Source organism: Caretta caretta, chromosome 16 (genome assembly GCF_965140235.1).
Source record: "Caretta caretta isolate rCarCar2 chromosome 16, rCarCar1.hap1, whole genome shotgun sequence".
Lineage (NCBI taxonomy): Eukaryota > Metazoa > Chordata > Testudines > Cheloniidae > Caretta > Caretta caretta.
In genome coordinates this window covers 4,558,870-4,570,887 of record NC_134221.1, presented here as the reverse complement: position 1 = coordinate 4,570,887, position 12,018 = coordinate 4,558,870, and the positions used below count along the sequence as shown (strand labels likewise).

Below are 12,018 nucleotides of genomic sequence, written 5' to 3'. Positions count from 1 at the left end.
TGGCCCTGTTTGCTCAAACAGAATGAGACCCAGCTCTTGCATGGAGCCTCCAGCCGAGCAATGTGCCAGACCACCCCTGGGAGCACAGTTGAGAATGAAGCGATTTTTGCCAGATGTCCTGGTTAGATTTGTGCACAACTCACCTCCTGGGAGAGATTGCATCAGACAGTGTGTTAGTGCCACGGGGGATTCCCATTGAGAAGGCAGGGAACTCATGCCTTGGTCATTAGCAGCACAGTCACCCCCATAGTTAATAGGGACCCAGGGGAAGGGATGGTGGGGCCCCTGGGCTATCCCATAGCTTTGTATTCACTGATTTGGTGAAGGAATGAAAAACGCACCTGTTGGAGACTTGCTCTAAAAACGGTTTGTCCTACCTGCAGGTTTTTCCGCCACACGTTAACGGCCGCAAACGCCAGCTGCATCTGCTTCCTCCGCGCATCCTTATGCCTTTTGTAAGCTATTTCTATGAATATTAAAAATATCCCGGCAACAATACCTCCAGCCACCAGCATAAATACACCTGAAATAAGCAGGAAAGTTACACAGAGGACAATGGAAACAGCATCATGATACTTCATTTCCCTTGTAGAATTACAATAACCCTTTGCACGGCAATAGCTTCTTGCAGCCAGGGATTCTGCCCCCAGACATGCCCCAGGGCGGAGCACAGCAGAAGGCGAATATTGCAGAGCCTTTCCATGAGGATTCGTTTGTATTTTTTACTGTAGTTGCTTCAGCTATGTTGACACCCTTTTTGCACTCACTTCCTGGGAATATCCTCGCAGCGACTTTACCAGGAGAGATGTTCATGGAAAGAGGGAATTTGAAGGGAATACTGCAGAATATTAACGGAAAGCTAATTCTGAGTTTGGATTATTATTATTGGTTGTATCACTGTAGCACCCAGAAGCTGCAATCATGGACAAGGGCTATACAAACAACTGACAGATACCAGCCACCCCAGAGTGTTCACAGGGATACACTGGAAGCCTGACTCTTGGAGTTTAAAGCTCTGTGTCTACTCGGGGGGGTGGGGGGGGGGTAGGGAAGGAATGTGCGTAGTGAGGCTGCACATGGTGCCCCTTGCCCATGGTGACCACTTTGATGGCCAAAACTATGGGCCGGGAGCAGGGGAAATGAATTCTAGAGGGATGGGACAGTGGAGGTGTGGCCATATTGAGTCTCAAGTTGGGGCAGGAGAAGGGAGGGAGGAGATGGAAGAGACTGGTTTCTTTCTGGGCAGTTCTCACACTTGCTCTGGGAACTCTGACCAGGGATGCATACGGTCAGCACAGCTTGGACCCCAAACACCCCACAGAAAGCACTGGGGAAGGAGCCACTGATGCAGCACTTCTGGTGGGACTTCCTGGGTGATTCCCTGTAGGGTGAGGATGTCTGAGAAGACTGCCATCTGTTTGCAGACAATTTGCAAACAGGAAACATGGCAAAACTAATTGAAGAAATTATTCCTTACCAATTACTGCTCCCACCCTCGGTAGGTATCATTCTCCCCATTTTCCAGGGGGAGAAACTGAGGTGAAGCAACTTGTCCAAAGTCACACAGTGAGTCTGGGGCCCTGCACCCCAGCCTCCTGCTCTAGCCACTAGACCTGCTGCCTTCCTTACATTTTTGGCTTATGATGCTCGGCTTGTTTTCTCCTGTCCTGGTTCCCTTGAGGCTCTGGCTGGGATGCTGGTCTCTGCCTTGGGGCCTGGCTGTTCTTTCACTTTGGCTTGGCTGGAGGAGCGGGAGGTGAGTCATGTTCAGAGAGGGTGACATTTAAAATCACAGGCATGAGAATGGGGCCTCAAAGGGGAAGATCAGGGGGTGCATGGGCCTTTCAGAGCCATTTCCAATCCACCAGTGGGAACAGGACACTGCTCAACACAGCAAACTCCCAGACCACAGGGAAGTGCAGACCCAGAAGTGGAGTTTAGACCTCAGGAGAGCTCGGAGGGCTACAGTGAAGGAAAGCAGGTTAACAAGCCAATGGGAAGAAAGAGGTTTGCAGAACAAACCTGCCATATTTTCAAAGGTGAGTGTTGCTGGGGCATTGCTACGGGAATCACACTCCTGATACCTCACCCAAGTTTTGTCCAAATCCTCCATGAAGCCGTTCTCATGGGATCTGAAACACAAGGAGACAATACAGAGCATTCACTGAAGACCACCGCCTGGCTCAATGGGAGCTCACACTTACACTATGGGAGCAGGGGAATGTCAGAAACACCAGCCCGTCGCATTCACCTGCCCACATCATCCTCACTCTCTGCATGTCAGCTTCACTGCCCCTTAGGCTAGAGGCCAGAAAGAGCTACTCTGCGCTTGCTCTTGGCAGGCTGTGCTAAAAGGGGTGTGATGTGTGTGCAGATGGGCGGAGGAGCACACGGTGGCTCCAGGCAGAGGATTGTGTGTGCATTACACAGCGTGCATGTAGCTTCTATTTATGTGACAGGTGCACACATGGTCCTGCCTGTGGTAACCCTGTGCATGAGCAGTGTGTGTGTGGGGCTGTTACACTGGGTGTGCAACATGCATTTGTGAAGCGTCTGGGGTGCAGTTAGTGCCCCTGCCCGTCATTACGCAATCCTGGAAGGTGTGTTTCCAAAGGCAGCGTTCGGGGCTGTTGGGAGATTAAATCCGCCTGTCAGGTAATGCACAAGTAAAGCAAACCCCTCAAAGTGCCGCTCAGAAAGGCAAGTGCAGAGCTGCCCTCACAGGCTCCGTGTCCATCGGCTCTCACCCTCCAGAACCAATGGGCTCAGTTCATGAGAGAAAAGTTCTGTTCCCCGAGCTCAGAGAGGCCCAGGCTAAGCAGCGCATGGCAGCTGACGGGGAACCAGGGGAGTCTGCACAAGTGGGTCGACTAGCTGCTAGGAGATTATAATAACTAAAATCCAGGAAACCCTGTATCGTCAGCTTCTAGAAGGTCAGAGCCTAACATCGCCTGGTCCCCAGTCAGAGCCAATCCCGTGTAACTATGGAGATGGGGACTGGAGACTGGCGGAAGGTTTGACAGTGTGCTGAAGAGCGCGGGGGAGTGAGTACGTGCCCTGTGGCCAAGTGGCATGTGTCTGCACCCAGAATCAGCAGCTCATGGTCCTCAGTGCTCCAGAGCAGCGTCCCGAGGCCAGACTTGCTGAACTGGAGTAGCAGAGAGGGCCAGAATATGGGGTCATCATGGAGCTGGCCCACCTCAGTGCTGAGTTCCCTGGTACTCCCATGGAGGCAGCCAGCTCTGTGCTTGAAGTACAGGGAGGTGGACAGGAGGGACACCCCTACCAGATGGGACCCACCTTCCAACAGAGGCAGAAGGGACTGAGGAGGGTGCTCCAGGGGATGGAGTTACCGGGCCGGGGGGGCTGAAGGCAGCGAGTGTGGTCCAAAGACTGGCACACTGTCTAGCGTTGAAGGGACTGGGGTTCAATTCCCAACTGAAGCCTGCCATGTGCCCAGGGGCAAGTCCCCTTTCTCATTACATCCCAAGCCATGGGCCATCCCAATTTCTCTTCAGATGGGAGCTCGTCATTCTCTCTGCCTGTCTCTGAATCCTCTCTAATTCTGATGGGGTGCCCAGCACTGCACACAGAGTAGCAATGAGGCCTCACCACTGATTTATAAAAAGGCCTGGCAGGATTGTCTGTATTTTTCTCCCTCCGATTCCCTATGTATCCTAACAGCTTGTTGGCTTTCTCAACCGCTGCTGCCCTCTGAGCAAAGGTCTCCATGCTGACGCCCACTCCCTATCCTGAGTTGATCCAGGTAATGTAGAGTCCTCTAAGAATAGTTCTAATTATTCTCTCCAAGATGTGTTACTTTGCATTTGTCAACACTGAGTTTCATCTGCCATCATGCTGCCCATCCCCAGCCTCTGAAGTTCTCACAGTCGTCTCTGGTCTTGACTAACCTAAATCATTTTGTCTCACCTGTCAGTTTTGTCACCTCCCTGCTTGCTCCCTTTCCCACACCCATTGATAAATGTATAAAACCACTCTGGGCCTAAAACAGAATCCGTCTGGCTCCCTGCTGTTAACCTTCTACTAACACATGAAAACTATTTATTCCTATCCTTGTTTTCCTGTTTCTTAGCCAGTTTTTGATCCATGACAATACTTGACCTCTTACCCCATATGCAGGGAAGTCCTTTTTGCACAAAGCACAATTAGTCTGAGGAGCTGATTGCCACAGGTTATCGTTAATACCAAGTGTTTAGCAAGACTGAACAAGGGACTGGACATTTCTATGGACAACAAGAATACCCAGAATGATAAGAGTAACTATTAAAAGAATAAACAGTGGCTTTTGCAGTGCTATGCACTCATAGAATCATAGAATATCAGGGTTGGAAGGGACCTCAGGAGGTCATCTAGTCCAACCCCCTGCTCAAAGCAGGATCAATCCCCAATTAAATCATCCCAGCCAGGGCTTTGTCAAGCCTGACCTTAAAAATATCTAAGGAAGGAGATTCCACCACCTCCCTAGGTAATGCATTCCAGTGTTTCACCACCCTCCTAGTGAAAAAGTTTTTCTTAATATCCAACCTAAACCTCCCCCACTGCAACTTGAGACCATTACTCCTTGTCCTGTCCTCTTCTACCACTGAGAACAGTCTAGATCCATCCTCTTTGGAACCCCCTTTCAGGTAGTTGAAAGCAGCTATCAAATCCCCCCTCATTCTCCTCTTCCGCAGACTAAACAATCCCAGTTCCCTCAGCCTCTCCTCATAAGTCATGTGTTCCAGACCCCTAATCATTTTTGTTGCCCTTCGCTGGACTCTCTCCAATTTATCCACATCCTTCTTGTAGTGTGGGGCCCAAAACTGGACACAGTACTCCAGATGAGGCCTCACCAATGTTGAATAGAGGGGAACAATCACGTCCCTCGATCTGCTGGCTATGCCCCTACTTATACATCCGAAAATGCCATTGGCCTTCTTGGCAACAAGGGCACACTGTTGACTCATATCCAGCTTCTCGTCCACTGTCACCCCTAGGTCCTTTTCCGCAGAATGGCTGCCTAGCCATTCGGTCCCTAGTCTGTAGCGATGCATTGGGTTCTTCCGTCCTAAGTGCAGGACCCTGCACTTATCCTTGTTGAACCTCATCAGATTTCTTTTGGCCCAATCCTCCAATTTGTCTAGGTCCCTCTGTATCCTATCCCTGTCCTCCAGTGTATCTACCACTCCTCCTAGTTTAGTATCATCCACAAATTTGCTGAGAGTGCAATCCACACCATCCTCCAGATCATTTATGAAGATATTGAACAAAACCGGCCCCAGGACCGACCCTTGGTGCACTCCACTTGATACCAGCTGCCAACTAGACATGGAGCCATTGATCACTAACCGTTGAGCCCGACAATCTAGCCAACTTTCTACCCACCTTATAGTGCATTCATCCAGCCCAGACTTCTTTAATTTGCTGACACTCACCTGCTTCAGAGCAAAAGCCAGCCTCTAACTATTGGAGACTAGGAGGAAAACTTCCCCGAGGGCAGGTTATCCACATCTGCCTACTGCAGAGTTTCTTGCACCTTCCTCTGAAGCATCTGGCACTGGCAACTGTCAGAGACTGGACGCCGGGCTAGATGGACCTCAGGTCTGATGTACATGGACCATGCCTACATTCCTGTGCTTTCTAACTACTGCAGCCACAAACTCATGCAGGATGTGAAAGTTGAGCTGGGTTACATATTATATATTTCACTAACCCTGGACTGATGGAGGAATATTATAGGCACACATCTGCACTGCTCCTTATCAACACTCCTAACATATGAGTCGTGGGTACTGGTGCTGCTGTATATGGGAGACAGAGCTCAGCTGAGCTCTCAGAGCCTATGGGGCGTCACAGTGCTGGCAGCTAGGAAAAAAACCTTGCGAGTTACATACTGAGCCCATGTCGGTCAGAGAGACGGTGGACATGGAGGCAGAGTGCCCCAAAGCCTTCCATTGTCTAAGAGCTGGAAAAAAGAGTCAATCCCCCCCACCTTATGAAGGGGTAATTCTGAGGAGTCTTCATAGAATATCAGGGTTGGGAGGGACCTCAGTAGGTCATCTAGTCCAACCCCCTGCTCAAAGCAGGACCAATCCCCAATTTTTGCCCCATATCCCTAAATGGCCCCCTCAAGGATTGAACTCACAACCCTGGGTTTAGCAGGCCAAAGCTCAAACCACTGATCTATCCCTCCCCCCAAAATTCACTCTGGTTCACCCAGAGACACGGAAACCAGGCACCCTAAGGCTTTGCAGCAAACCAACATAGCCCCAGGAGGTCCCACTGAGATTTGAACTCAGATCGCAGGATTCAGAGGTCTGAGTGCTGACCATTACACCATGGGACCTGCTTGTGTTTTCTTTAAAAATAATCTTAGCATTCAGGAAAAAAATCTTAGCATTTTCCTCTGATAAACTTCCCCTTGGAGCTGAGCCCCTGGGAACCCAGTCTCAGCCAGATGGGAACTTTCACCTCCAAGTTGCCAGGGAACAGACATGGCTTATCCTGTGGAACCAGGCTCAAAGTGCCTCTGACTCCATAGCTGGCATCTCTAGGACTGCTTGGGCTAGGTCCACAGTCCTGCTGGTTGGGGAGCGTTAGGCAGGTGATAGCAACAGCTCAGCAGAGGTCTCCTGAGCCCCTGGATGGAACGTGGCTACTCTAACCCCTGCACACATACAGCTGATCGTGCTCTCGCACATGCAATGTATGGAGAGCTCAGAGTGCTCCTTGAGAGCTGGGTACAGACTTGAGGATGGCCAGGGAGACGTTCTGCTTCCATGGGCTGTCTTTGCGCATCCCAATTCCAAAGCCAGAGCGGAAGAAAAGCTCCCCTGTTGTCACCAGGTCACACTTCTGGGAGGCTTCGAACTCCAGCACTGCTGAGTCCCAGATGAAGGCATGGAGCTTGCTAATGCAGCACGGAGAAAGGAGAAGCCAGGTCAGTGTGGCAGCATGGACTGGCTTGTCTTAACTTACTACAGCTGCATGATCTGCAGAGAGTGTTAACAGTTATCAGCTCTAATATAACCATCAGGCAAGGCCACTATAGTCTCTTAAAGGGAAGCAGCAGCACCCATTCTGATGCATGCAGCAGCCCTCTTTTGAAGGGCAGAAGCACTTTCAGAGCCATAATACACTGCACCATGAATGCGAAATGGGGTTTACACAGCACTTGACGTTTCTCAGCCCCTTGTAGAGACGCCATCTCATGGTCCACAGTGGAAAGGCAGGTCTCAGCCCTGCTTTCTGCGCAGTAGGGAGAGGCCCTTTCCAGTCTGTATCCCATGACCCTACCACCCCCCAAAAGCACCACCCAGAGAAGCTTTACACCTTTCTGCGCTTGCCCCAAGTGTCATACCCGTTCCCCATGCCCCTGTCCCCTATAGCACTAGCATATCCAGGTATCATACCCCCCATACCCCTGCCCCCTATAGCATTAGCACAGTCCTGTGGACAGCTGAATGGCCCTGCTTCGCTCATAACTGGTAGCCCTCTGGCACAGGGACCAGCCCCACCCAGCCCCAGTGTGCCGAAATCTGGCCCCCATCCAGCCCAGCACCTCAAACACCTTCTCTTCATTCCAGGTCACCAGATCCCAGCCCACAGCCAGCCAGGACATCGTCTCCTAGGAAGCGCCCCCGCGTGGCCTGCAGCACTGGCAGGCTGGGCTTGGCCCCGCACGCTGCGCCAGGCCCTACGCCCTGACCAACAACGAGAGCTGCAGCCCCGCACACTCAGCGAGCCTGGGGGGGCGGGGGGAGGGCAGCGCGGTCCCTGCAGGCCCCACAGCCCGGTCTGCCGCAGTTAGGCAGGACTCAGCCCCTCTCTCACCTGTCCCTGACAGCCTGGATGGCTTCGGCAGCGCTCTCGTAGTTGTGCTTCTCCATGTGCCGGTACATGGTGCTCAGCTCCACCTGCCGCCGGAAGTAAATGTCCACCGAGCTCTGCTTCACCGTGGCGTAGATGAACTTATCGGAGGGGTTCCGCAGCTGCAAGGCAAGGCAGAGCCCGGCTGTGAGTGCTGTGCAGGGCCAGCAGTCACAGTGAGCTGGGCGGGGGTCATTCACGCCCTCCCACCTCACCCCTGCATGTCCAGCTGCCACTCACTTGTCCGAAATGCTCCCTTCTCTGGTGAACCAGGGCCGGGCACCTGACTCCCTTTGAAAATCCTGGCCCGCATCGGCAGTGCCCCTGAACTCTCATGGGGGGCCCTGTCTCTTGTGTGTCTGGCTTGTCTGATTTCAGCCGTCAGCTCTCCGGAGCAGGAAATGGGACTTAGCTAGGTTTGTAAAATGCATGAAAATCTGCCCTGCCACAGCAATGATTTAATTAATTACAATTAGTACATCATTAATCGTTTCCTATTAGCTCAAGTTCCCTAAGCACTGACAATGACAACACCTTGATTGGTGCTGTTTCTGGACAAGATTCCCTGTTCGGTGGGTCGGCCGGCCATTCTCTATCACCACGCCATGTAAGCGCCTGCGCCAGTATTTAACAGAACCGGAGTAGAATCGATGTCGGGCTCTATTCTCCTGCCTTTGTGCAGAACATGAGCTGACAGCTTTGAGGGGCTCAGGGGGCCCTTCACAATTTTGGAACCCCTTCCCCCCAGCACTGATTCTTATCCCTCGTGTTTTCACAATGCTGGGGCTGGGGTTCTGCCTGCTTGTAAAACAGCTGCTGCCAAGAGTTCCCTCTCACCCCTCCTGCCCCAGCCTGCAGGCCTTACATCTCACTTCTCCTTGGTATTGGGTCCTGCCCCCTCTAGCACATCAGAAAACAGCAAGAAGAGCAGATGGGCAGGGGGACTCTGGCACTGTCTCAGGCCTGGCCCTGGGCCTCTCTCTGTGCTCTTCATAGCAGTGTCTGGGGAGCATCTGGGGAGCAGTGGGTCTGGGGAGGGACACAAGGGGAGCATTTCCTTGGCTGCTACGCCTCAGCTTAGAATCTTGAGCTCTTGTGTTTGGGGCTCTAAGGATTAATGGCGCCAAAGATCAAGCTACAGGCCCCGCTTCCTGGCCAGGAGATTCACATTAGACCATCGTATGTTTCCGCATTTACCCTGCCTCAGTGACGCACGACACACACAAACCCTCTCAGAAAGACACACGCTAATTACCCTGGGGTCGTTAATGCCTGTGATTCTCTCTTCAGGTCTGTCTAACACCAGGAAGGCAGCCAGGTTGGCAGTGTAGGAAGCCACAATGATCATAGCAAAGCCAGCCCAAACCATGCCAAGGATACGAGCAGAGAAACTCCGGGGGGCACCTGAGGGGGAAAAGGAGAAAGAGTTGGGAGCAAAGATGCACTCCATATGTGTCAGCAAGGAGAGACCGTCCAGAGCAGACAGGTACCCGGCGGGACACTATGGATCTGATACCCCAGGATGGAAAACAATCCCCCTTGCCTTGTCCGAACTACCACTGTCCGACCCGTCTCCTGAGGCTCTCAGCCACAGGGCATTATGGGAGTCACATGGCTGACTCCATGCACCATTCTGGGAATGTCAGGGCACTGGTGCAAAGGAGAACACAGGTCCAGTTTGCTGTATTGCTTCCCAGTACACAGCCCCACACTTCCCCTTTGCCAGGGAGGCAAATAGCTCCACCCTGGAAATGATTGTCCTTGGTCAGCAGTGCCTCCAGATAGACAGGTGAGCTCTTGCCCGAGTGGAGAATGGGCATTGCTGGTCAGTGACATGGTGAGACATGGTAGGACCGTGTCCCAGTCCACGTAGAAGAGAAACCGTTTGTCTTGGTGTAACAGCAGGTCCTTCTTCAGGAGCTGCTTACACAGCAGAGGGAATTAGTGGCTAAGGGGAGCCAGGCCAGTGCTTGAGTGGGAGGCCCCAGGGAACAGTGGGTGCTGGAGGAAGAGGTGATGTGTCTACAGCAGGGGCACTCGTTCTTCTGAGTCAGCAGTGAGCCAGTGGTACAACTGGAAGTGCCATGTCCTCACCACATGGTACAACTGGAAGTGCCATGTCCTCACCACTGAAGATCCCCTGGCATGTTTTTGTACTAGGAGCAGGCATGTTAGGCCGGAATGCAATGACCATAAAAATGGCCAGACTGGGTGAGACCAAAGGTCCATCCAGCCCAATATCCGGTCTTCCAACAGTGGCCAGTGCCTGGTGCCCCAGAGGGAGTGAACAGAACAGGCGATCATCCCATGTCATCCACTCCCAGCTTCTGGCACTCAGAGACTTCGGGTACACCCAGAACATGGGGATGCATCCCTGACCACCTTGGCTAATAGCCATTGATGGACTTTCCACCATGACAAAAGCTGTCATTTGACCAGGACACTGGACATACATGGCTCTCCTGTTCCCCTTTGGAAGAGGTGCACTTCACAGGCTGGGCTGCTCAGGACCTCTCTCCTCAGCTGGCCAGCATGTAGGGAGCACTAGCCCTGCTTGGGAAAGGTCTGAGCTTAAGAGAGCACCAGCTCCTCTTAAAGCCCCAATGCTGCCACAGGTGTGCTCTGATATATGTGGGCATCGAGCCCCCAGGACCAGTGCATTACAGCAGACTGCAGCATGTAAGCAGGGCCCAGCTGGTCTGGGAGCAGTTTGCCTCCACCCTGTCCCTCTGGGCGCCCTACTGGAGGGACTCCAAGAGCTCGTGAGAGCTGCTGCTGGTCAGAAGAGTTCATCAGCTCAGTTACACCTGCTCTGGGGTGGCTGCCTGGACACAGAGCAGCAGCCCATTGATACAGCTTAACTCAAGGAATACAGTTCCCTCTGGTCACAGAGCTCCCAGCCTGGACCTAGCAGAGGGCCCCTACCTGAGGGGGGCTCAGCAGTGGGGCCAGGACCAGAGAGGGGGACACACCCAGGAAGGACTTGGTGCTGCCCGTCCCAGATGCTGCCACTCCGAAAGAGGGGAAGATGGATATGAAGCTCCCCCAGCATATTGGACTGGTATCTCGCTCAGATCTGAGATGAAGCAACTGGGCCTGCTACTCCAAGGGCCCTGATGTGTGCTAATGCCTTCTCAATTCATAGTATTTGAAGCAAGATGAAGAAGGGACCACTGTGATCATCTAGTCTCACCTCCTGTATACGACAGCCCATTTAGGTTCCCTGAATTAACTCTTATTGAACTCAAACAGATCTTACCTTCTCCGATCCCAGAGTTCAGCAACACTCCCCAAGAGAACCACATGGCCGAGGAGAGGGTCAGTGCGTCTTCCTCCTCTTCCTCACTGTTAACTTTGAACCGGCCGAACGGGCTGAAAAACAGGGCCAACCGCTTTGCTGGCACACACAGCCCCAGTGCTGCCCAGCACGTCTCATTCCCATGGCTGCTCCCCAACGCTCCCACACCGGGGCCACACCCTGAAGCTGCCTTGACAAAGCCCTGGCTGGGATGATTTAACTGGGAATTGGTCCTGCTTCGAGCAGGGGGTTGGACTAGATGACCTTCTGGGGTCCCTTCCAACCCTGATATTCTATGATTCTATGATTCTATGATCTCCGGCCCCACATGACTGCGCCCCATGGACGACAACCCCCTCCGGCAATGTCACACAACCATCTCCCACTTCCCAGGCTGGGCAGGTAGCTCTTCCCACTCCCATCCACTGGCGTCCCACTGCCAGGGGCAGCCTCAGCATGGCCCCCTGTCCGATTCCTGCAGCCACCCCCTCCTCCCTAGAGCTTCCCCCAGAGCAGTGGGGTTCCCATCACAGGCATGTCTATGCTGATCTGATTTAGCCATTCATGCTGCTACGGCTCCAGCCTCTGGGCCCATGAAGAGAAAATCCTAAAAATAAAGATCGGCTCACAGCCCCTTGACCACTTGCAAGGTATGAATGGACTCGGCTCCCACATCAATTGTATGAGAGCCTGCTGCCCACTGGTACGGGCTGCCTGGGGAGGTGGGAATCACACTGCATGAAGGGCTGGACACTTGGCCTCTTGGAGAAATAAGGGAAGAAAATTCCAGAGCCCGCCGAGTCTGCCCTGGCCTGAAGCCCCCAGGTTTAACTCTAGGGGCTAGTGCTGGG

General features: G+C 52.8%; 1 protein-coding gene across 15 annotated transcripts in view; it reads right to left on the bottom strand.

The window, feature by feature from the left end:
• The window catches only part of GRIN1 (glutamate ionotropic receptor NMDA type subunit 1), a 74,190-nt gene that overhangs the window by 11,815 nt on the left and 50,357 nt on the right, over positions 1-12,018 (bottom strand). For all 15 annotated transcript variants that reach the window (XR_007352997.2, XR_007352999.2, XR_007353001.2 and 12 more), the window contains 6 exons: positions 11,129-11,241; positions 9,125-9,273; positions 7,834-7,991; positions 6,749-6,910; positions 2,023-2,132; positions 378-523 (listed from right to left, as the gene is read on the bottom strand). Coding sequence is in view for 9 of the 15 variants with exons in the window: in XM_048822797.2 (XP_048678754.1) it covers positions 378-523; positions 2,023-2,132; positions 6,749-6,910; positions 7,834-7,991; positions 9,125-9,273; positions 11,129-11,241 (838 nt within the window). In the remaining 6 variants the exon portion in view is untranslated. The remainder of the gene's footprint in view (positions 1-377; positions 524-2,022; positions 2,133-6,748; positions 6,911-7,833; positions 7,992-9,124; positions 9,274-11,128; positions 11,242-12,018) is intronic.